This window comes from Dipodomys spectabilis, unplaced genomic scaffold (assembly GCF_019054845.1).
Source record: "Dipodomys spectabilis isolate Male_0828 unplaced genomic scaffold, ASM1905484v1 ptg000026l, whole genome shotgun sequence".
In the NCBI taxonomy this organism is placed as follows: domain Eukaryota; kingdom Metazoa; phylum Chordata; class Mammalia; order Rodentia; family Heteromyidae; genus Dipodomys; species Dipodomys spectabilis.
Window position 1 is genome coordinate 11569717 of NW_024870703.1, and position 26013 is coordinate 11595729.

A 26013-nucleotide genomic window follows, 5' to 3' on the forward strand; every position below is an offset into this window, starting at 1 on the left:
AATATGAACACTGAAGACATGTAGGATAGATAGGGGCGGTGGTGCTGAGGACAGCTACATCAGCTCCCAAGTTTCAGGAGATGGGGACCAAGAAGAGCAGCATTTATTATTATGAATTTCATGCATCAGTTTCATAAAATACAACTGAGTTTTGCTACAGATATAGCATCAGGATTTTTCAGAGGATGCTAGCAAAATGAAATTTGAAAGGGGTTTGATTTTTTGTTTAACCAGGAATGTAATGTTTTAATGACAAAAAGGTTATGAAAGTCAAAAGTAATCTTATTTATATGTTTTATTTAAGAGGCTGTGTATTGTTTCACTTTCTATGTCCAATTGATTTGGCAATATACTTTCAAGCAGTGCCCCAAAACAACTTTGGCCTAAAAGTAGAGAAAAATCTAATTTCAAATGGATCTATTAATTTGAAGGAAATGAAAACTTTGGTGTAAATGCTGCAAACTTGAAAAACATGTCAGTATATCCTTCTATATTTTATATCCCCATTGTTCAAAAGCTAAAGGGAGAGTGCCTAATCAATCATCAAATCAGGAGAGGAGTATTGGTAAGTTCTATTTTATCAAACTGTGTTCACAGAGGAGCAGTGTACAAATAAGACAATTTAAGTACTAGACTGTGAAGGGATGGAAGCCAAATACCTTAATTTTGACAACTTCTTAAGAATGGGGACCAGAATGGGAACCTAGTTTTTTTTTCTATCATGACATAATTACGTAGAAACAGAACACAGAGCCAAGCAGGCTTTGTTGAACTATTCTTTTACATGATCTGTAAAAGCTTTGTTTCGTTAAAGCTTCTGGGAAAAAAAATTGAAGTAATGTATCCCTGAGGTTTTTATTCTGACCTGGTGTTTGTAGCAAGCTGTGTGCGTGTGTGCATGCGTGCGTGCGTGTGTGTGTGCTATTAAAGCACTAGTGCTGTTGCCACCTTCTGTCCAGACTGAAGAAAACCTTTCTAAGATGATGTGACTAAATCAATGCCTTTTTTCCTAAACACTCTGCTTCTAAGAGTGTGTGACAGGATTACTAGTGGATCTAGACTGCTGTGTACTCAGTAAAATAAAGACTCTGCACTCTTCACATCCTCAGCACAGCCCACACAGGGGATAAATGTTTGTCTCTACTCCCATTTCTACAGCAATCATCACTCCCTTTCTTGATTTATTTCTATAACGAGACAACAAGCTTGGATCTTCTGTATCATGGTTTAACCTCAAAGTCCCTGTAACTCAGATTTTGGTATGCAAAATATAATTGGGTTAATCCCTTGCTGTAAGGGATGTTATATATTGCCTTGAGGCTTTTTGAATGGCATGTGGTAAGACACCACTGGTCCCTGACATAATTGTATTAGTCTAAGCAATGGGGGATGGATTAATTAGCTACATGTCTAGGAAGCGCAAAAGTCACATCCATGTTAAATATGAACATACTCAAGATGATGCTAGGGGAATGACTTCAAGGTGCAAGATTTTGTTCTTACAAACATTTATTTTCCTCCAAATTTATTGTGTTTTTCTGTAATGATGTGAAAAGTCTTCAGTTCCCTTTTCCCAAGTGTTGAGGTTCAGAAAGCCAGATCTTAACCATTGACTAATCTTCATCTCTTCATGTCTTGTATGTTGATTTTAGTTTCATGTGTAAGTATTTATATTTGTTTTCCTTGGGGATTTATACATTGATATATATATATATATATATATATATATATATATTCCTACACAGATATATACACTTTTTTTAATCCTCATCTTACCACTTGACAATACACTTTTAAATGTTTTACACAGCTGTTCCTTGGTCAAGGTCATTTGCAAGAGCAAGTCGGTTTCTGAAGAAATCTTGTTTGGTGGGTGAAGGATCCATTGAGGGATTCTCATTAGTTTTTTCCCTGTATTCTGATCCACTGGACCTAAAATCTCAGCACACAGATAAAGTACAGGTTGATTTGGTTTTAATTGTTGTCAAATATTTTATCTATCCAAATTGTTTTGCATTTGTAAAACAGTTGTCTCCTAGATTTGGAATAAATCTTACTCTCCTGAATTTTAAGACTCAGGATATGTGTTGGCTAGGATTTGCAGCGAACATAAAGATAATATCTTTCTAATGCCTCCTCAGCACAGTTGTGACAACTGTGTATGTCCGTGTAAGATACCATGTAATTACACTGTAGTAAGGGGAGAAAAGCTCAGAAAATGCACAATATCCTATTTTTGGTTCAATGAAGTAACTATACCACAAAAATACCAAAGCCCTAAAATTAAAATAGATATAACTCCACCAAGGCTATTAAGGGCCTTAGCTGAATCTAGGCATTGCATTACAAACTCTTGCTTTTGCTTGTTTTCATTTTTAAATGAAAGATTTATTGAAGCCAACCACATAAATATGCTACATTTGTTAGAATGCAGAAATCAGTACAGTAATCAGATTTAGGAGATACTATAAATCTCAGCTACCGCAAAAGAAACCAAGGCCAACTCAAGTCAGTCCATCTGAGTCCCCAGTCGAGGATCATTCTTCCTTTAGATCTTGGTTAAGCCAGTGGGTAATCCATTCCAGCTCTGCACCTTCTCCAGTTTGTTCATGTCAGAAGTCCCTGGAGGGAGGAGGCTTTCTGGAAATAACCTCTGGTAAGCTAGACTGGGGCCCTTTCACTAATGTAAACTCTGAGATAGGATGGGTAAAATTAGCCCTGTAGCCAAGAACCAGTATCAAAAGATTTCATGCGGGATGTATGAAAGTGATGCGAGACAAAGTTCTTTGTCCAAAGCTCCTATGCAACCACACAATTTCTCATATGCTGAGGTTGAGTCAGATATGCTTCCCTGTCCACAAAAGAATAACTGACCTCTGTACATTCACTACCCTGAAAGTTCTTTCACTGATATGTTAGTATACTATTTTTTGTTCTTTTATTAGTTAATTATGATTCTATTATGTACTGAATTAACTGGCCAGATTCAAACATCCTTTTACATTATTCAAGAAAAGAAATTGGATCCTCACACAGACTACAATCCTGGAGACCTGATGGCTAGGCTAGGCATTTTCACTTTTTGCCCTCATATGAAGGAACACAGATGAAGTCATAGCTGCTCACCATGCCTTTACTTTGGTAAGGAATATTTCTGTGCTGCATCCCAGTGAAGAGAGGAAAACTTTTTCTCACAACTCTAGTCTATCTGGATGGGATGAAGTTCTCTTCCTCTTAGGGACCCACTAAACTCACCCTTGAAAAAGACTACCCTTGCCCCTCTCTAAGACTGAGACCTCTCAATACTCCTGCCTACTTCCATTCAGATCACCCCTGATTGATACAATTGTGCCCCAAATGTGAGGAAGATGTATTTTGACCATTTCATTCTTTGCCTAGGTCTTCTGTTCAAGAGCCTAGGAATGCCCCCCTCCTTTATTTTTTCAGGAGCAGCAAGTAGAGAGCAGGAACTGAATTGGGCTGCAGTTTCTTCTAAATTAGTCTTGCCCATGACAGTTTCTCAACAGAAGGTCACTAATCAAAACTTAAATATCATCACCTCACATTTCCCCTCTTATCTACATCTGATCTCTCCAAAACCCAACATGTTACACTTCCATGTTCCCACATGCAACTGTTCAGTGTTTACCTGGAAATGGGAAAGCTTTGATGTCACCACCAGCCCCAAGGACCACAGAAATCTTCACCAGTTGCGTTCCCATTTCTGAAACAAATGCCAAAATCGCCCTGTCTAGTTTTTAAAGTCCACAGACTCCACTTATTTTTTTTTTAAACTGCTCTTCTCACTTTCCCTGCCTCCAGTATCTGCATGCCCTTGCATTTCTTAGTATTAACAAACTACAAATTAACTAATGGTTAACTTGCTAATCCTTTCCAAAACTATCATTCTACTGTCAAGTTTAACTGACCTCTTCATAATGTGTAGCATGCTGTATGATCACCTGGATTCTTCCAAAGGTGTGTCTGTCTCTGAACTATTGCAAAAACACAGAAATGACTTTTGTGCTCCCACAGCTATCTTGGTTGACTTGAGTGGGCACATCTAAGCAGGCTCTAAAGAGACAACCACTTGCCAGGAAAGGGTACAATGGCTGCCAGTTCATTCTAACACATGGCCATACCAGCGTTTGATGGAAAGACGAAAAAAGAATAGTCTTGTTACTAACTTTCCTTACATTCAAGTAACAGAGACAAAGAGAATTACAAGTTGGTTATTCAAAAAGTGTAGATTTGCTACTGATAAACCTGGAAAGTTTGGAGTTGGGGAAGGGAGAGGGGTGGAGTCTAATACCACAGAAGCCTCTCTGAGTTAAGAAGAATTGGTCTCTGATGGGGAAAACTATCCTCCTTGAAAGCTTTAGAAGACATGCAAATAGAGAGTAAGAGTATTCATTGTCAGGGGTGGTGGTGGAAGGAATCATCTGTCCTCTTAGCCAAACCAGTTAGCCCTGGTAGTCAATGTGTAAAATGTATTTGTTTTACATGCTAGGTACTATAACTTGCAGTTAAGTTACCCTTACATTGGATGGTAAGCTCCTAATGGATAGGATTTCTAGTGCTTCTTTTGTACTGGTCAGAACCTAGTACACTGCAGACCCTTAATGACTGATTTCAAATGACCTATTGAGAAATATTTATCATCAGAGTTTAAGTGATCTAAAATATTTAAATATCTCCTTCAATTTTAAAGTTATATAGAGAATTAAATGAAATAGAAGAGATCCCCACAGCAAGGGCTTTAGATGGGCATTAGGAGGTAGAGAAGAAGGTAAGGGTAAAATGATCAGTCGATTCTTTGGTATTCCTGCTTTCTATTATAAACTTTGTTCCATGGCCATGGTTGAACAAATACAAAAACAGTTAAAGATACCAAAAGAAGAAGATTCCCTGACACTTATTTATATGAGCCCTTTAGAAGTGCTCTCCTAGTGTATAATTTAAAAAATAGATTTAGGTGACAGGTGGAGGCAGGGTGGTAATTAAGACAAAAATACTCTAAGGCATGTCACAAAATACTAGCCAGGGAATTGTTGAGAAAACAATCATTTGGATGCCAAAGTCTTTACCTTAAACTCCCTCCCTCAAATTTGAGAATTTAAAAGAGAAAGCATCATCTACATTCCCTACTCCTAAACTGCCTTACAAGATTCTTTTCCTTACTGCCACACCCTTAACTTACCCATCCAAGAATACTTGTTTACCCAAGTGCAAGATTAATATATGAAAGATGAAAGTACTATTTACCTTAGCCTTTACAATAATCTAGGCTTAGGTTCTTTACAGTTTCCATACAGAATCTTCTAGAAGGGATAGTTACCTTCCATCCTGCTCAACAGCAGGGGGAATAAGTGTCCCATCCAGCATCACCCATCCATATTAGGTCTGTTCCTAGCTTTTAGAAATTGTTACTTAAAATGTGTAAAGTCACTTAATATTTTTAAACTCTTAAGATATGTAAACTTTATTCTGATAAATTCTTGACACTGCTCATGGCTACATAACCTGGCATCTGTCTAGGACAAATGTGCCTGAGATGGGAATAATCAAAGGGTCATTCATTCCCTCAAATATCATGGGCATTTTTCAGGACTTTTTTTTTTTAATGATGTCAGCTTGACTCCCCTTTGAATCCTGTGGGTGTGAGCATTCGGCCCTCCCAGCCTCAGAGGGAAGAGAACCCTTTCTCAGGTTTTCTGTTGCATCTGGCTCCATGCCTAGCTTCATCCCGAAGCAGCATTCTGGGTGTGTGGGGCCACCAGCCAAACAAGCCCCTATGGAACAAAAAGTGTGTCAGTGTAGACAGGAATGAGCCTCTAAAGGTTTGCAGAGGAGGAAGGCAGTGAGCCCCAAACATGACACAAGTGGCCCATTTGGACCTAACAGGTCCAGCTCTGGAGTGTTTCTAGAACCCAGCATTTGCCACTGCTGCCATAAGTGTCTAAAATAGTGCATGCAAAGAAGAATGATGTATTCTCATTTGAGGTAAAAGACCCTGGCCCTTTTGTGCTATGTTTAGGCCTCTTCCCTTTCTCTCTATAGTATCATACTGAGGTATAATAGACTTTCTGTGGTCCTTGGATAAAAACACTCAGGAAAAACTATTTAAGCTGCTTCTTTATCCCTTGTCAGGTCCCCAAGGTTTTTATTGTGGCCCTATGCCAAATCTGGCAAGCCAAAGGTAAAATAATCTCAGTGGCCTTACCTTTACTTCCACTTAGATAAAACTTTAGATTTTAGGTACAAAAGATAATGCCACTACTGTCAACAACAGTATGACTGGTGCAGAAAGGACAACAGGACTAAAGGAATCCCCTGTCCATTTAAAGAAGAATCTCAAAAAGAAGACTTAAAGAAATTAACCAGCATGAATTGGAGGAGCTACACAGTAAGTCTTCTGCATTATATCAGGAGGTTATACAAAGATAAAATATGGTCTCCCTGCATAGTGGATCTTTTCTTTTTCTTTTGTGCTTGTACTGGGGTTTGAACTAAAGGCCTGAGTGATATCCCTGAGCTTTTTTTTTTTTTTTTTTTTTTTTTTGCTCAAGGTTAGCACTCTACCACTTGAGCCATAACTCCACTTTTAGCTTTTTGGTGGTTAATTGGAATCTCACAGACTTTCCTGCCTGAGCTGGCTTTGAACTGTGATCCTCAGATCTCAGTCTCCTGAGTAGCTAGGATTACAGATATAAGCCAATGATGCCTGGCTGCCTGGTGAATCGTTAAAATTAAAGGCCCAAGTTTACATCCATTTCTTTCTTCAGGTGATAAAAAGATATGACTACTCAGTCTGAGCAACAAAATGAACCAACAGATAAAGCAAATCTCCACATTAGAAATGACTTGAGCAGTCTCCCATATATGTGAGAATCCCTTTCACAGTACTTTTCCCAGAGTTACCTAGGTTTTATTTCAAGGATCTCACTCTCATGAGATCACCAGTTCTAGTTCTAGGCAGGTGCATTCTTGGAGAGCTCATCCTCTGACTCAGTGATGTTAGTTACGCTCTCTGGATACAGTGAAGACATACCTATGCCTTTTGGCCTCATACAATGAGCAGAACATTTTTTTACATGTCTCATAAACAGAATTTGTAAAGGAACAAGTGGCAGATGGTTTTCTAACAGCCAGTACCCAGGCATTATAAATTGAAGTGGAATACTACAGTTAAAAAAAACGGTACAGTTCAAGTAGTGTCCTTAAGAGTTTGGGGTCTTTAGGATTTCAGAACCTTAATCCTCAAGTTCAAGCTGGAAAGTTCTCTGCTTCTAAGTTCTCCCATCCACCCCTGTCAACCCTAACAGAAATAGTCACTAGGCCAAGAAAGATCTAAGTCCATGAGCTCAGAGAGAGATAAACAATTCTTAATTCCCTAATCTCTGAAGAAAGCAGCTGAGGATCCAGCAACAGTCATCAATGCCCTGGATTGCACTGTAAGTAGATTTGAATAGTGGTTAACTACACAACTCTAGTAATATCTAGTAACAGGCGAGGACCAACAATCAGAGACCTACTAATCTTAGTAGTATCCTCCTCATTTGAGAGGAATTAGACAAGTCACAAAAGAAACCAAAACAAAAAAACCACACCACATTTTAGGACTCCTTCCTTTTCTTCTATCCAATATCATTATCTAAATCAGCCAATAATCTCTACTCTCAAGGACAAAGTGATTTTCCAGCAAGTCTCCAAAAGCAGCAGTAACTCCTTTATTTTTCCATCTACTAGAATATGAAGACTTGGTATTTAAAACTGACTGCAAGAACTTCTACCAAGAGAAATTAATAAGCAGAGCAAGCTCCCCAAGGAAAAGGGATGTCGGCCGAAGGACAATGGCAACAGAGTCATTCAGGCAGTCAATAGCTGGACTGCTTGATCCCTCAGTGGTCAAACATTAATGCTCATTTCTCTCTTACGTTTATGCTAGAGTTTGGCTCTGCCTCCCAGCACTGTAACACAGTGCTGGCCAAAACACCTGGTGGCTGATGTTTCATGCAACAACAAAGACTTAGGAAATCCACAGGAGGAAATGCCTTGGTCTTGTCACCTATGTAGGATGGACACTCTTTTAATGCAATTTAAAAACAAAACTAGGGCCCAAGCCAAATCCATTCATCCAAGGAATACACTAGCAGAAGTCCCAATAAACATATATTAGCACTCAGGGTAATTAAAGGCCCATGAAGGAGTTAGTGCTGAAATGGCCTTACAAAACTTCCCACAGGTGGAGATTCCAGTAGAGCATCCCTCTCCGCCCAGCTCCCTTTGGGGATCTCCTCTGCTCATGCCTCTCAAGACTTTGGGAACAAGGAGGGAAGGATAAAAGATAGATGTGCCAGGGCAGAGAGCTGAGTTTGCTTCTCCTATGGGAGATTACAAGGAAAAATATCTTAATATCACCGCAGGAACTGTGGCCACTGGGTGCAGGCATTGAACTTGAAGCAGTTGTGTGAGAACCAAACTATTTGGTAATCATTACTGTTAAAACCCTCAAGACTTAGCCCAAAGGGAAACGAGTTACAATGCCGTCTTGTCTAAGGGCTACTCACTTCTTTTTAAAGAGCTTGCGGAAGGAGCTGCGAAAGCCCCCTTTCTGGTCTTGCCTGGGGTTTTGATCGCTGAAAGATGTTTGTTCACTTTCTCTTTCTTCCCTCGGACAGAATCGGGTGGTATCTTCTAAATGCATCTCCTGAAAACACAAAAAAGGGGCAGTTTTTTACTCTTTTCTAAAAATGTCTAATCCTGGCTGTGGGACAGATTTTTCCTCTTTCTCTCTCTTTTTCTCTTTCTCCCTTCCTTCTTTTCTTCCTTTCCTTCTTCCCTCCTTCATTTCTGTTTTCTTTCTTTTTTGTCACTTTCCCATCCTACTCTAAGAAAATACCAGTGAACACCATATCCCAACTAAAGCAAGAAGAAATCAGCGGATGGAAAGAAATTTCGAATATGGTATTTTTTACACATTAAAACTAACAGTCTAGCATAGGGTATAATGATAATTAAAGATAAGGAAATAGTTCAGCTAATTATAAAACTACAGAAAATAAATTCTTATCTGGCATTAGCACTGCCTTGCTGGAAACCCAGTCCTAAGCCTTCATATCCTTGACTATGTTTCTCTTTCTACATAATAAGAAACTTTGTTTACTGTAATACTAGGAATTTTGTTTGTGTTTTGGTTATACTTTGGAGGAAAACAAGTAGACCAATAGGATGTTATTACCACAGCGTAATATCAGTTCCAAACTTGTATTGCTCTCTATTTTAGTCATAAAGGAAAGGAGTTTTTGAAAGGTCTGACCTATAAATATGTCTTTAATCTATTTCTTAATTCATAATCCAGATTTTGAGTGTAAAGTGAATTAAAAAGAAGGCTGTATCTTTTTTTTTTTTGTCAGTCGTGGGTCTTGAACTCTGGGGCCTGGGCACTGTCCCTGAGTTCTTCAGCTCAAGGCTAATGCTCTACTACTTGAGCCACAGCACCACTTCCAGATTCCAGGTAGTTAATTGGAGATAAGTGTCTCACAGACTTTCCTGCCCGGGCTGGCTTTGAACTGCGGTCCTCAGATCTCAGCCTCATGAGTAGCTAGGATTACAGGCATAGATCACCAGTGACTAGTAAGGCTGCATCTTTGTGAACTCACTAATTTCCTTTAAATGTGAGATGTGCTCATAGATGTGTGTATAAGCTAGATATTGATATCATTAACAAACTATTTACCTTGAGGTGATTTGGAAGCAATCTAAAATTAGCTGCTTAATCCTGATTAACTTTGAGTACCAAAGAAGCCAAAGTGCACACATGCATGCGCGTGCACACACACAGACACAGACACAGAAAAAACTCATAAAATGATGGATGACTGCTTGTTGACAGAGAAGCAAAGCATGAGGATGAATTTTCCAGAAAGCATACAGGTGTGACTTTGGGAACTTAAATGAAGGAGTAGTACCAGATGTAGAAAGAGGTCTGAGCCCTAGACTTTCTGAATCAGAACCTCTGAAGTGAAGCTTAGATAGTCTTTATGCACACTTACATATGAAACTAATGGTTTAAAATATATTTCTGCCCATTAATACATGAATCGCCTAAGAATGAACCCTAAGCTACAGTTTCTATCCAGTAGGTCTGGCTACCCTTTATGGATTTATAACAAGTTCCCAGGTAATGTATTCACTAGTAGCTACAGGACATTTTCAGAAGTGCTTGCAGGGACTAAAGCCAGGTGACAGTGCTGTCCAAAATGCCAGCTGAATGAAGTACCATACAAGGAATTAGAATCTCAGAAGGACCAAGGATGTGCCTTGGGTATGCCTCCTATACATGAATGGATATTCCATTCATGTGATATGTAATTAGGATCTTGATAATATTTGCATCTGTACTGCACTCCATAGTTTGCAAAGCATATTCATAAATTTTATATTGTTTGGCCTGATCCCTATGAAGTAGAAGGTAAGATAAATTCTATCTTATTTTAGAGATAAAAAAACTGGTGATGAAGAGTTGTGAACTGTCCAAAAGCACACAGCTGTTTGGCAGCAGAGCCAGCGCTAGAGCTGGAGTTCCTATCGCTGTCAATGTTCTTTGCATGGAAGCATACTATTTCTTGGTTCTTAGGAAGAACATATTAAGGACTAGGTTTAAGCTGGATCTCTTGGGCAGGGATGGGAGATGCAGAATATATTTGAAGAGATAGACAAGGAGTTTTGTACATCTTACCAGCCAAGAGCTGACATCCTTGAGGACAGAGGTTTTAAAACCCCTATTCTCTGCCCAACTCAAATGCATTCACTCTCACATATACATGCCTAATATTAATGCTATACACATACGTAGAGCATGCATGTATGTACACACACATGCACAAACATGTATACCCCCAGGCAGCCTCTGACCACCTACACTCTTGTCTATTACCTCTCTCTAGGAGTCCCAGAGATTCAGGCCTTCTGAGGTATTTTGTTGTTTTGTGTTTTTTATTTATTTTTTGTCAGTCGTGGGGCTTGAACTCTGGGTCTGGGCACTGTCCCTCAGCTCTTCAGCTCAAGGCAAGTGGTCTACCACTTGAGCCACAGTGCCACTTCCAGTTTTCTGAGTGGTTTATTGGAGATAAGAGTCTCACAGAGTTTCCTGCCTGGGCTGGCTTTGAACCGTGACCCTCAGATCTCAGCCTCCTGAGTAGCTAGGATTACAGGCGTGAGCCATCAATGGCCAGCTATTTTTTTATGCTAATGCCAGAGGGCTGAGCTTGCTCAGCTTACTTCCAAACGAGCATTTTGCTGTTTATTTTAATAATGGAATCTTCAGGATTTTTCTGCCTAGACTGGCTTTAAACCAAGATCCTCCAGGTCTCGGCCTCCTGAGTATCTAGGTTTATAAGCATGAGCTACCAGCACCCAGATTTCTGGGTGCTGAGGGTCTTTTGTTATTGTTGGCTCTGTGTGTGTGTATGTGTTTTGGGCCCACTGGGCTGTCCCTGAGATTCTTTTTCTCAAGGCTAGGCACTCTATCCCTTAAGCCACAGGGCCACTTTTCTAGCTTTTTCTTAATAGTTTATTGTAGATAAGTCTCATAGACTTTCCTGCCTGGCTGACTTTGAACTGCAGATCTTAGCCTCCTGAATAGCTAGGACTATAGGTGTGAGCCATCGGTACCCAGATCTTTAATAAGTTTTCAAATTTTGACTCAGTGTGTCCACGTGGGCAGCACAGCTCTTCTCTTTGTCCCCTGGCCTATTTTCTAGCTTTCTCATCTGAAATACTGTGTTGAAGGAAAAACATTCTTTGCTGATTTATTTCTAGAAATTACTTTTCATGTTCCATTCCCTCATTCCTTCCCCTCAGTAACTCCTTAAAGTAACTTTTAAAGTATAAGTCTGATATTCAGTATATCTAGGCCTTCTCTGACCACCACCCCAAGAGATTTTATTTAGTGCTAGTAGTGGTGCTTGAACTCAGGGCCTCACTCTCTCACTTGGCTTTTTCATTCAAGGCTGGTACTCTACCACTAGAGCTACACCTGCACTTCTAGTTTTTTGCTGGTTAATTGGAGAGAAGAGTCTCATGGACTTTTTGACCAGGATGGTTTCAAATTGCAATCTTCCCATCTCAGTCTTTTAAGTGTAGGATAGTATGAGCCACTGCAGCTGGCTGGCCCAAGAGGTTTTAGATACTCCTTCAATGGGCTCCCACAGTTATTTACAATTCCATGTTGTCTATTTCTAAATCTTCAGTAATCAGCACAGAGCCTGATACAAGGTGGGCAGTGCTTGCTAGAAAAATTAATGAAAGGAGTTAGTGATCTGTTCCCATTCACTTCATCATGAGTGGAATAGAAGGGTGGTGGCAAAAATTAAGAACTACTTGGTGTGTGTGTGTGTGTGTGTGTGTGTTGGGATGGGGTATTGTCCTGGACTTGAACTGGGATTCTCAAATCTCAGCCTCCTAAGCAGCTAGCCATGAGCTACTGGCACCTGGTGAGAGCTACTTTGTAAAATTTTCTCTGCATCAGAAATTGCCTTTCTTTTCAATTTATGTTAGAACCTAAATATTTGCTCAGGAACTATTGTCCCTTTCACTACACAATCTGGGATACATAATTTTGGCGTATTCTAAATGCCCCAAAGCTTGCAGAAAGCAAGATACATTAAAGCTAAAGATGTTTTTCAGAACCAATCCAGTTACCGGAGCTTGAACTCAAGTCTTCAAGCCTACTCAGCTTTTCCCACTCATCTGAGGTCCTACTATTTAAGCCCAGCTTCTGGCAAGTGGAAATGTATTTGGTCTGCAGCAAACTTGGCAGCCTACATGGGGACTGGGTGACTTGCCTTGTCCCTAGCTACCAACAAGGACAGTGGGCGGAAGGTGACACACAGCGGTCGACATTTTTTTGCACATTTAAACAAGGAGGTGCACCTTGCACAAAGCGGGGGGGGGGGGAGGGAGGGAAAGGGGGGGAATAAATTAAGCCTCGCATTCGCACGTGGGCGCTTTGGGAAGGTACAACGCTGAGACACCACCAGCTCATACGGGAAGAGACCACCTCTAACGTGTGTGTGTGTGCGCGCGCGCGCGTGCACGTTGGGCTTAACCAGTGTGTGTGCGCGCGCGCGCGTGCGCGTTGGGCCTAACCAGAGTCGAGGCCTTCTCTGCTCTCTCTGCCCACGTGTGCTGTGCCCTACTCTATGTCCGGCTACCTGCCCCTGGCACTGGCAGGCCATCGAGGCACGAGCCGTGGGGGGGCTTCCTGGGCTCCACCACGGCTCGCCCCCCCCCACCCCTCCCCATGGCCTCGCCCGCTCCCTCGGTGCTGGGAGACCCTCGGGCTGCCCTGAGATCTAGGCCCGGGGCCGTCGGCGCGGTGGGCTTCGTGTCGGTCGGTTTTACTTTACCCTCCTTACTTCCAAATAGGTCTGTTTTTCGCTTTGGGACCGCTGTTGGGGGAAGAAGGTCCGCGGCGCGCCGCGGGCGGAGGCGGCGGCGGCGGCGGCGCCCAGCGGCTGCGCGGCGCGCTCGGCCTTGAGCGGCGCGCGGCCGCCGCTGCTGCTGCGCGTGCTGTAGAGGCGCGGGGCCACGCCCTCGGCGGGCGGCGCGCGCGGGAACTCCTTCAGCGAGCGGCTCAGCGGCTTGGCCTTGCCGTGCGCCTGCGCCTGCGCCTGCGCGGCCTCCAGCTTGTAGGCGCCGGTGCTGCTCGCCGGCGACGTGGCGCTCTTGGGCAGCGGCTGCAGCGGGTGGTCGGGCCGCTCGGCCTCCATGGCGAAGCTGACGGGCCGCAGGAAGCAGATGTCCAGGCTGGACTCAGAAGAGGCGGGCGAGCAGTTCTCGAAGAGAGCCGGGGCCTGGAACGGCTCCTCGTCATAGGGCGCCGGCAGCGCGAAGATCTCGCCGCCGTACTCGAACTCCTCGTAGGCCGTGGGCACGAAGCCGCGGGCGTCGGGCAGCAGCTCGGCCGGCGTGCGCAGCGAGCGCTCCACGTTGCCCAGCGGCTCGGCGGGAGACGGCTCGAAGTCCATCTCCGGGATGGCCTGCAGGGGCCCGGCCAGCGCCTTCACGTCCTGCTCGGCCGCGCAGAACTGCGCAGGCGCCAGCAGGTTCTCGGGCCTCTCGTGCTTCCGGGCCTCCATCTCCCAGTCGCTGGGCTTCCCGGGCTGCATGCTCTCCATCAAGCCCTGCTGCTGTTGGCTCTTCTTCGCGGGGGGCATTAAGTGCCTTCGGAGGGGAAACAGTACAAAAGAGACGTGCTTACGACTTATCCGCGCTGGCCTTCGCCCCGCACCCCTCCGCGCGTCCCCTCGCCTCCAAGCGCCTGCTTGGGTTGCCCACAGCCTCCACCAACTTCAGCTAAAGAGTTTTTAAGAATCGTTGTCACCAAGTAGAAGAGGGGAAATGACAGGAAAGCGAACGCCCTCAAAGTCCCCACTTAGCATTGAGGCACTCAGACATGGCTGTTGGACGGGCGCCAGTGGCTCACTTCTGCTATCCTAGCTACTCAGGAGGCTGAGATCTGAGCATGGAGGAGGTTCGAAGCCAGCCCGGGCATGAAAGTCAGATTAATATCCAATTAACCACCAAAGAGCTGGAAGTAGAGCTGTGGCTCAAGAGGTAGATTGCTAGCCTTGAGTGAAAAAGCTCAGGAACAATGCCCAGACCCTGAATTCAAGCCCTAGGACTGGCCCAAAAAGAAAATGTGTAAGGAGGGCTGGGAAGGTGGCTCAGTGGTAGAGCGCTTGCCTTGCATGCCTGAGGCCCTGGGTTCGATTCCTCAGCACCATATAAGCAAAAAGAAAAAAGCCGGAAGTGGCGCTGTGGCTCAAGTGATAGAGTGCTAGCCTTGAGCTGAAGAGCTGAGGGACAGCGTCCAGGCCCAGAGTTCAGGCCCCATGACCAGGCCAAAAAACAAAAGAAAATGTGTAAGGAATGCAAATGTAGATGTCAACACTGAACATCTTAGAGGATCAGCATACAGCAATCATAAATGGAAATTAAGTCTTACATTTACAGGTAGGAAAAGAAAATAGAATATTAACCTGACTCCAATTCTTTTACTTTGGAAGATTATTATTATTATTATTTCTCAACACAGTATAATGGCAGCCATACTATTCAGATGGAATGTCTACCTTTCCATTTTTGGCTCTATTTGTTGCACATCAAGAGGATAACTTTTCTCACTGTCTGGAGTTGAAGTAATCCACAAAGTAAAATTTCACTTTCTGTCTCTATTTGTACTCCAGGTATCAACAGTATCATCTTTAGTATCATCAGTGCCTTTTTTTCTAGGGGGTCCCAGCATCTGGTGGACAGTTTGGCTGTCACAGGAAGGAGGAGTTCTGTAGATCATATTTCTAAGCCTAGTCAGCCTACTAACTCACACAAAATGCTGAGATCTAAGGACATGGCCCTTAACCTTTCCACAGCAATAGGTGCTTACGTGACAGCAGAGCCAGAACTGGGAGCAGAAGGGTAGGGTTGCAACATCTCTTCTGAGTGGATCCCACTGTCCCGGACAGCCTCAGGGCCTGCAGTGGAAGAAGCATCTTGGCCAGCATTTGCACACTGGGAAGCCAGCCCTTTGTACAGCTTTGCCATAGATGACCTGACAGAATGGAAGTAATCATTCTCAGGGTGTACAAGGAGAAACTGGCTCTGTGATCACAGAGACTATGCCAAGAAAGAGTTGTCTCTAGATAAAGCTTACTGTGGGATTGCGCTCTCTCGCTCGCTCGCCCTCCCTCCCTCCCTCCCCCCCCCCTCTCAATCTCTTCCCCCCCCCTTTCTTTCTCTCTGGGGTCCTTCTATAACCAAGTTGCTTATATAATAAGGTATAAGCTGACAGCTGGGCAGGTATTAGAATGTGGATAAATTAGCTGAAAAAAGCTTGGGAGCCAGCGGAGGGATGGAACGATTTCTATTACAGAAGATAGCATCTTTTTCTGGTCTGAAGTCCTGATAGAAATGATTCTGCATTCTCAACCAAATGGGTTGGAATGCAGCTAAAGAAAATCCAGGCTGTTAAGAAAGCTCTGCTATGGGTTGTACTTTTCCCTCAGAGTCCCAGATGCTGTCTAATCAAAGGGGTTTCTTTATTGTGTGATGTTTATTCAGCACCTTTCCCCATCATTTGCTGTACCTTTACCCAGAGCACCTATTAACAGCTAACTTATTTACCTGACCAGCTGTAAAGAATAAGCTCCATGTGGCAGGGACTTCTGTTTTGTTCTTCATTGTGTACAACAGTATCTGACACACAGTAGATGCTCAGTAAATGTTAAAAAGAAACTATATTCTGGCCTTTAAACTGGTAAGTTTTAAACCTGGTAAGTTGGGAGAAAACTAAGCTATTTTTGAGGTGGTTATAATAGGGTACCTTCGAGTGGAGTGCTTTTTTTTTCTAATTTCCACCAGGTGGTAGATGTCTCCCACCTGTAGCTAGTCTGGCCACCTCTCCTCCCTCTTCTCCCTTGCATTTCAGCCACTCATACAATGCAGTTACTTGTGACAGATACCCAAATTAAGTGGTCTCTATCACCTCAGAATCTTTGCAAGACCCTCTATATTGCACCACCAGAATCTTACTTCTTGAGCTTTTTCCGCTTCTGAATAAGCAAATCCTCATTGCATTGAAACAGCAGAGTGTAGTGTGAGATAAATACTCGAAGGCGCTGAACACACACCAGTAGTAGGTAATAGTCAGGATGTTCCTGCTCTGTGAACTTCAGAACATTCTGCATGGAGAGAATGAGGTAATGACAGTGCATTAATTAGAATTGAAAAATTGCTTTATTTCTTCTGCATCTTATTTTGACATATGTTGTAAATTTGGTAGCTCTTTAAGCAAAACAACTAACAGTTCATATGGCCCATTTAATAAACTAACATGTCAAACTTGCTGTTCTCTGGCCAAGGCAAAAGTGAGTCATTACAGTTTGTGTTTGAGTTGGATGGGAATATAAAATAATTCCATCTGAAATGTTAGGAGGAGCTTCTAATTTCTGGAGTAGTAGAGTCATTCTAACAATGACTGCCTGTAAGCAATGCCTTAATTCAATGATGACAACATCAGGTATCAAGACAGGCTGGTGGGGATTGGTAGCAGGTGAGTTGTGGTGATCAAACCCAGGTTGGAGGCCCCTCCTTCTACAGTGCCTGTTGTGTGGTTTAGATATGGTTTGTCTCCTAAACACTCTTGTACTGACAGTTTGGCCTAAAATTTAATGATATTTAACAGATTCTGGAACTTATTTAAAGGCAGGAGAGTAGCTCTGAGGGATAGTTGAATGATGACCACCTTCTTTAAGGAATTAATGCTAGTATGTGCACTGGATTCCTGTGAGAGTGAATTATAAAATAACAGGCTAAGCACTCCCTTCTTTCTTGCTTCCTATGTCATATCAGGTAACCTGTCCCTTTTATACACACTTACACATTGTGACCTTATCTGTCAAAGGCCCATACCCAAAGCATTATGCTCTTGGGCCTCCTAAGACATAAGCTAAAATAAACCTCTAAGTTCTCAGCCTCAGATATTTTATTGTAGTAACACACAAAAGAAGACTAAGATGCTTACCAGGCTGTGAAGGATATGCATGTCATTTGGATTTGAGAAAGCTAATATTTATTTGCCAAATACTTAGTCCTTTTACATAAATAATTCCATTTAGATTTTACCACTACCCAGTTAAACAAGTCACTAACTCTGACAAATATGGAAATTGACTAACAATTGGTTTTCATTAGGTCATCTGCCTAGTAAATAGTAGAGGAAGGATTTGAACACAAATTAGATGATACTACCCAGGCTTCTTTACCCTACCATACTATACTTCTTACAAATCCTGGGCTTCAGTGCTAGTTTTTTTTTGTTTTTGTTTTTTTTGGGTCCGGTTGTGCGGCCTGAACTCTGGGCCTGGGTGCTGTTCCTCAGCTCTTCAGCTCAAGGCTAGCACTCTACCACTTGAGCCACAGCGCCACTTCTGGCTTTTTTCTTTTTGCTTATGTGGTGCTGAGGAATAGAACCCAGGACCTCCTGCATTGCAAGGCAAGCGCTTTACCACTGAGCCACCTTCCCAGCCCCCTCAGTGCTAGTTTTTTATAGTTATAAACTTGGGCATAACTATAAACTTATATGTTATAAACTTATAGTTATATACTTAGCATATAGTTAATATATAGTTATATACTTAACATATCCTTACCTAAAATGGCAGTAACAATACTTATATAATGGCATTATTGAAAAGATTATTATGATAACCTACAGCCATATACAGTTGAAAATGCCAATACTGATGATATCGGGCTACTTCTAGCTGAGACTAATCACAATCACTTCTAAGATATTTTCCCCGAATTACTAAAGAAGATCAGTCAGCAAATAAATCAGAACAGCCCATGGGAAGAAGAGAGTCTAACAAGAGGTTGTAGAGTCTCAACTTCCTCCATGATGTCACAAGCCCTGTGGGAAAATGGTGTGAAAAGGTCAGCTCATCAGCTTCATGACTCTTCTGTGGCATAAAATGTGAGAATTACGTAATAGAACCTTGGACCCAAGCCAAGCCAAGTGAGAATTAGCAAGATAGCAGTTCAGTAGGGAAGGTAAAATAGCAATTTAGATGTTAGTGGATGACGTTTAGATGGCTGTAGAACCAAAGAGGCAGGGGCTGAACAAGGCACTTAGAATCTAGCAGGAGTGGTTACAGAAAGATTCTAGACTGCCAAAGATGCTGGCAAATATATACATCATGAGTCAAAAGTTTGAGAGATAGGAGTTTTTAGTTCATATCCTAGCATATGACAAGGTATGAGGTAATCATAGCAATCTAGGCCATGTAAATATTGCCAAGAATTAATAATTACTTGCACATTTATAGTATATTTAAGTTGGAAGCCAGAAATAATAACTGGATATGAGAATTCATTTGTGGTTTGCCCCCATGCCTACCTGCAGATGTATCAGATATTCTGGAATGCGCTGGACTATGTGAAAAAACAGTGTGTAGATGTCAGATTTAATCTCTTCATCACCCTGAAAGAAAGGTAGAGTCACTCCCAGCATCTCTCCAGCTCTGGCAGCAGAACCCCTAGCCATCCCACCAGAGACCATCAGGAAGCACAGATTTCTCATCGTCCAGGGCACATGTGCAGGGACATGTCCAAGTGGACCCATCTTCTCCAGCAGGAGTGTATCACATACTTTTGAATCCACCCTGATTTCCCTTTACTACCCCTTACTTCCTCACCCCTATCGTGCTAGATAGAAGCGCTGAATAAGGGTGACTGAGAGCCTTATGAGAGAGGGGAAAGGAATATGATTAGAAACTGATCATTCATCTCTACAGAAAACACACTGAACTTTCTCTGTGTGCCACCTTCTCCTCTACCTTTCCCTTCCCCCCACCTTCTTTCCCTTGCTCTTCCCCTTTCCCAGATACGGCTGAATGCTAACATGTAGTAGCATTACATTAGGTTGGGAGTAGCAGAAGGAAAGGGATTGAAGTAGAAAATCAGATAGAGCCCCTCATCTCTGTCAGCTTTGGCACTTCTGATTATGTTTTTCCCTATAATAACCAGAATAACTGGATTTGTTGTATATGGACACATGCTTGCTCAAGATATAATGTATCACTGTGGTGGAAATGCTTAAAGCAAATACTTTTATGATCTTATAAACTCATAAAGAATAATTTAATATTGAGATTCATACCTTTTGAACATGAGTGTGCACATGGGTGTACACATGCATGGACACACATCAAACAAGCCTGAAGAGCTCTGCTAAGAAGACCTATTACTCTGTCTATAGTTCCAGTGCAGTGAAACAGGGTCAGAAAAGCAGGGGGGAAAACCAAAGGAAAGATACTGATTCTTGAGTGGCCTCTTTTAATCCAAAGGAAGGTACCAGACACTTCGTTCAAGCCATTCCTCAGCCTGAAAAACAAGCTCAGAGTGTGCATGCTGTGTTGGCAGTGTGGAGCGCAATGCCACGTAGATGATACATAAGCAAAAGATGGCACCAACATGGTTAACTTACCTCCTTCAGAACAACAACGTGAACCAATGAGATGCACTCAGGCAAGTCCCTCAGGTAGGCAACATAGTAATCTAAGAAGTTATTCTTTAAAACAAACACAAAAATTCGTGGTGAGAACCTGAAATCAGGAATGACTATATTTTTATATGGAAAATGAAAATTACTATTTTAATTGTTCATTTAATGTGCCCTTTACTATCTTTTGAAGGTTTTATCCATATTTTTTTCAGTTTTAAGATAACTACTACTTCAAGCTGGGAACCAAAACTCAATACTCATATAGTAATGACAGAAAATGGAATAATAAACCATGAGAGGAGTGAGGGTCATGTAAGTTAAAAAAATAGATTTTTAAAATTGTTAAATGATAAAAGTGAATAGTTGTCGTACTTCCTTTTTGCTTCGATCATCTACATACAAATGTGATCAAACTATATTATCTAGACGAGAAGTTCTCAATGATTTCAACTAACTGCACATTTCAATTAATTGCATATTCACCTATGTGATTTATCCTCAGGAAAACAATTTATAGCTTCCAAAGTTATATCCCCAAAGCTACCATAATTTTTAGTTCTCTAAAGCATGCTGCATACAAATGAGTAAAATTGATATTAGAAGGATTGCACTATCGACTCTTGTATTCAAGGAACCATTTGGCAACTTTGTATTTTTATCTGCAGTTGAGACAATGATACACAGATCTGTAGATCTATTTTAATTAGTCCACATACACATATTTAAAATTTTTTTGATATTGGTCCTGGAGCTCCAACTCAGGGCCTAACACTTGAACTCAGAGCCTGGCACTATCTCTGGGCTTTTATGCTCAATGCTAGCGCTCTACTACTTGTGCCACAGCGCCAATTCTGGCATTTTTGGTGATTAATTGGAGATAAGAGTCTCATGGACGGTTCGTTTCTAGCTCTCTGCTCTCTCTGGTCAATTCTAGCTCTCTGCTCTCTCTGTTCTATTCTAGCTCTTTCTCTGTTCTTTTCTGCTCTCTCTCTCCCCTCTCTTGCTGTTCTTTTCTAGCTCTATCTCTCTCTCTCTGCTCTCTCTCTGCTCTAGCTCTTTCCTCTTTCCCAGCTCTCTCTCATTCCCAGGCTTTTCCCAGCCACGTGGGGTGCCAACCTTGCCTGGTCCCAGCAGGTCTACTGAATAAACCTGCCCCTTACCTGAATACCACGTGAGTGCTACTGTTCTTACCCCTCTCTCTGCTCTTTTCTAGCTCTTTTCTCTCTCTTTCCTCTCTTTCCCAGCCTCGTGGAGTGCCAACCTTGCCTGGTCCCAGCAGGTCTACTGAATAAACCTACCCCTTACCTGAATAAAAAAAAAAAAAAGAGTCTCATGGACTTTCCTGCTGGGGCTGGCTTTGAAATACAATCCTCAGATTTCACCCTCCTGAGTAGCAAGGATTAACAGCATGAGTCACTATGCCTGGCTCATTTAAATTAGCCCACACAGTATTTAAAAAACAAAATTTTATACAATATTTTGGATTTTAGACTTCCCTTAAAATAATAGATCTGACAACTCTGGTTCTTTTTTCCCCAATGATAATTGAATAAATCTGAGTAGCTGTTTGCTGTAGCAAAATGCATCTACTCCACTTTGGTCCAGTCCCTACCACACCATGTTGCATTACATTCATTTCACTTCATTAATGAATGGCACTATCTGGGCCTGTGGACAACTGAGTTTTTTTGTTTTTTGTCCTGGGCCTGAACTCTGGGCCTGGGCCCTGTCCCTCAGCTCTTCAGCTCAAGGCTAGCGCTCTACCACTTGAGCCACAGTCACTTCTGGCTTGTTCTGCTTATGTGGTATTGAGGAATTGAACCCAGGGCCTCATGCATGCAGGGCAAGCACTCTACCACTGAGCTACCTTCCCAGCCCCAACATCTGAGTTTTAAACTTCAGGCCTGGATCCTATTTTCTTTCAGAACATTATAGAGATTTCAAAATTTAGCACCCTTAGCTGGGTGTCAGTTGCTCACACCTGTAATCCTACCTACACTGGAGGTTGAGGTCTGAGGATCAGAGTTCAAAGCCAGTCTGGGCAGAAAAGCCCATGAGACTCCAATTAGCAACTAGAAGTGGTGCTGTGCCTCAAAATGGTAGAGTGCTAACCTTGAGCAAAAAAGTTCAGGGACAGCACCCAGGCCCTGAGTTCAAGCCCTATAACTGACCAAAAGAAAAAATAAAGGAAGTAAAATAAAAGAGACATTTAGGACAAACAGCCATTTATCATATATTTTAAAAAAAATCTTTGAGGGTTGATGGCATGGCTCAGTAACAGAGCACCTGCCTAACAAACACAAGACCTTGAGCTCATGCCCTAGTATTCCAAGAACCTCTGAAGGACAAAAACTATATGTGAAGATACATATACACAAATCCTTGAATATTTATTTGATATGGATGGATGGATGGATATATGCATAATGGTACAGTTGCCCACACACACTCATATATATATATATATATATATATATATATATATATAAACATATGCATACAAACATACATTTCATTGGAGGCAGTTATAGTATAGTTTTTAAGTTATGCACTGTTGGAAGACTTACCTGCATTTCTTTCATAGATATCCAACTATTTAGCAAGCTGGGTGGTTTCATCAATGCCTTTCCATCTCTCTGAGATAGAAAAGTTATACCATGAACTAGAATGGAGAGGTCAGACAACCTATCAGGGTTCTCCTAGCTCTGAAATTCCCTGTCTAAATTCCTCATTAAAAGACGAGTGCAACACAGATCTGTACAAAGCTGACAGAGGGAGAAAACACCTTACCTCATCATTTGTTAACTTAAGGAATAAATCTCCAAGGACTCCTTGGCGTGGCCACTTCAGGACCCTTTCCTGCAGTGCATGGAGCAAATCTAGATGCTGCTGGACAAGATATCGTAAAGAGCCAGGGAAGAGGCTTGAAACAGAACAGAGAGAATCACACATACCAGCTGTAGAAAAGAAGACTCTTCAGGAATAAATGCAGCAGTTCCCATTCTTTACACTCAAACAAAATACTCTGAATCATGGATCTGAATTTAGAATACCTAAAGACAGTCTGAGACCACATAGCTGAAATACATGAACTGCGAAGACCCCTTTACTGATGACCCCTACATGGTTATGTATTGAACAAAATGTAAAGAACACATCACTCAAATGACCTTCTAAAACCCAACTGGATACACTCTTGATTACTCTGCAACTAGTGGAAATGCTAAAGGAAATATTTTTCAGTGTTTTAAAACTAATTCTAATTTATGGGCAAATGATCTATTCCACTTCATGCCATAAATGACAGCACCTAAAGTGGCACTTGGTTATTCTTAGCTCCTGGGTAGGAGATTGCTAGTTGAGTAAGGAGGAAAATGTGTTTAAAGCTGAAAACTCAAGGCATAGGGAGTTGGACATCAGAAAGGGTTCCCCTTTCCCTTTTAGTTACTGGGGAGGCATCATGGGCAAGGACAGTCTTGCCTGGAGACATTATAGACCAGAGCTGGTCTGCGACTCTGTGGAGTTTGAACCCCTTTCCTACTCCAAGTCTTCTTTCCTACCCCAAGCCTTTCTCTTCTGCCTTTTTGTATGTCTCCATTTTTCTGAGAAAATAAAGAAGAAAGAGAAAAGTTAGAGAAGGGTGTGGTGAAGAGGAGAAATAGAACAGGGAATCATAGGAGGAAGAAGGGAACCTAGATGGAGAAGAAGTCAAAGCACTATAAGAATAAGGAAAGGGCTGGGAAGGTGGCTCAGTGGTAGAGCACTTGCCTTGCATGCATGAGGCTCTGGGTTCGATTCCCCTGCACCACATAAGCAAAAAAAAAAAAGCCGGAAGTGGAGCTGTGGCTCAAGTGGTAGAGTGCTAGCCTTGAGCTGAAGAGCTAAGGGACAGCACCCAGGCCCAGAGTTCAGGCCCCACGACCGGACCCCCCCCCCCAAAAAAAAAAAAAAAACAGAATAAGGAAAGAAGGGCTGGGAAGGTGGCTCAGTGATAGAGTGCTTGCCTTGCATGCATGAGGCCCTGGGTTCGATTCCTCATCACCACATAAGCAGAAAAAGCTGGAAGTGGAGCTGTGGCTCAAGTGGTAGAGTTCTAGCCTTGAGCTGAAGAGCTGAGGGACAGCACCCACGCCCAGAGTTCACGCCCCATGACCAACAAAAAAATAATAAGGAAAGAAGAAACAGGGCACAAAGTTTTGCTCAGCTACAGCAAGAATTTGAGCTATAACTTGGCAGATCAGGAAAACTGAAAGTAGGTTCCTTTGCTTCCCATGCAGCAAATTTAACAAGCATAAAGCCATAGCCAGCCAGATACTGGTAGCTCACATCTGTTTCCTAACTACTCATGGAGGCTGAGATCTGAGGATCAAGGTTCAAAGCCAGCCCAGGTAGGAAAGTCCACAAGACTCTTATTTCCAATCAGTCAGCAAAAAATACAGGAAATGGAGGTGTAGCTCAAGTGATAGAGTTCCAGCTTTGAGCAGAAAAACCAAGCAAGAACACGAGGCCCTAAGTTCAAGCTCCACTAACCTTTGCTAGAAAATAGGACACTGGAATGAGAAGAGGTTTTTGTAAAATTATTTCTAAGCAAACCAAAGACTGTAGCTGTAGCACAGGGAAGAGAAAACACAAGACTAGGCTTGTGAGCTTCCCTGTGAAAAGATATAAGAAATCTTCTACTCTCATGTTCCATTCTATTCCATCTCCTTCATTTTCCATGAGTCTCCACACAGGCAAACCTAGCAGTTCTTAAACACCAGAGGATAGAACCTCTTGATCTGAGCTCTTACAGATGGAGTGGTGGGTTTGGAAGACCTAAGTAATCCCCACCCACACTGCAGAGGAATTCAAAGGAGTGACTGAGAGACACAGAAACTGGCAAAAGACCACCAAATGAAGGAGAAAAGCACAAATGAAAACAATGTAAGATCTAAACATTGCATAAACAGAAGACCTAGGTGCAAAAGTTCTGCCCACTCAGAGACTAAGAATGACTTGGGTAATATTCATGTGTAAGACAATGTATTCAGATTACCATGGTGAGATCTGATTTTGGGATGAATTGTTTATATGAATTCAGCCGTGTGTTGGATTGTGTCTTTTGTTTTTCTCCCTCTTTCTTTCTAGAATGCTTCTAGAATGTCTTCTACTATACTGTGACCAATGCATTTACACAGTTGGAGAACTGACACCAACATCCTTCTGGACTGCCCACTGGGGTAACAGATTTCACGGTGCAGTTAGGGAAGGCTAGTGCTCACATGAACTACTGCAGAAACGCAGATGTTCCAAGAAAAGCAATGTCCTATAGTATGTTCTTTGGCAAATTGAAAATTGGCAATGTCGTTTTAAACTTCCAGATCTTAGTGTCTTCGTCTACAAGGCATAAATTATAGCTTTCTGGAGATCTTTTTTATCCAGTGCTGGGGTTGGAACCAAGGGCCTCACACATGGTAGGGAAGTACTTTACCATTGAGCTACACCACTAGCCTCAATTCTGGTGAAGAGTTCATGAAGTTATAGATCATGGGTCTAGCATGGAGCCTGGTTACTATGTTCCAAAGTGTATACAATTCTCTTTCTCCTTTCCCATTTATGCCCTAGCTCCCCACATTTACGGAAACTAGGAAGAGAGGCTGCTTAGACATGATGCAAAGCTATTTATCCAAAAGGTAGACATGCTTTTAGATTTAATTAATATAAATTGAATGAGTATTTGCAACAGCAAAAAAAAAAAAAAAAAAAGGGCCAGAGTTCAGAAACTTCTCAGATCCTGAAGAGCAGCTGGGTGGGGTGGTTATATTGGAATCTGGAAGGGGAAAACCACCAGTGAGAATCTGTGTGACCACTGGGAGAAAATGAAGCCCCCAAAGCCTCTATTGGTCATAGCTTTGTGTTGTGTTCCCCTTTTTGCTCTATATTTGGCTTACCTCAGTTTTGCAAGA

General features: G+C 42.2%; 1 protein-coding gene across 1 annotated transcript in view; it reads right to left on the reverse strand.

Annotated features, from left to right (window-relative positions):
- Positions 1 to 1368: 1368 nt before the first annotated feature.
- The window catches only part of Arhgef33 (Rho guanine nucleotide exchange factor 33), a 50753-nt gene continuing 26108 nt past the window's right edge, over positions 1369 to 26013 (reverse strand). The window contains exons 9-16 of the mRNA XM_042675415.1: positions 22859 to 22991; positions 20051 to 20134; positions 18962 to 19045; positions 16597 to 16745; positions 15452 to 15616; positions 13413 to 14229; positions 8571 to 8710; positions 1369 to 1932 (exon numbers count right to left, since the gene is read on the reverse strand). Of these exons, the coding sequence (XP_042531349.1) occupies positions 1803 to 1932; positions 8571 to 8710; positions 13413 to 14229; positions 15452 to 15616; positions 16597 to 16745; positions 18962 to 19045; positions 20051 to 20134; positions 22859 to 22991 (1702 nt within the window). The 3' untranslated portion in view covers positions 1369 to 1802. The remainder of the gene's footprint in view (positions 1933 to 8570; positions 8711 to 13412; positions 14230 to 15451; positions 15617 to 16596; positions 16746 to 18961; positions 19046 to 20050; positions 20135 to 22858; positions 22992 to 26013) is intronic.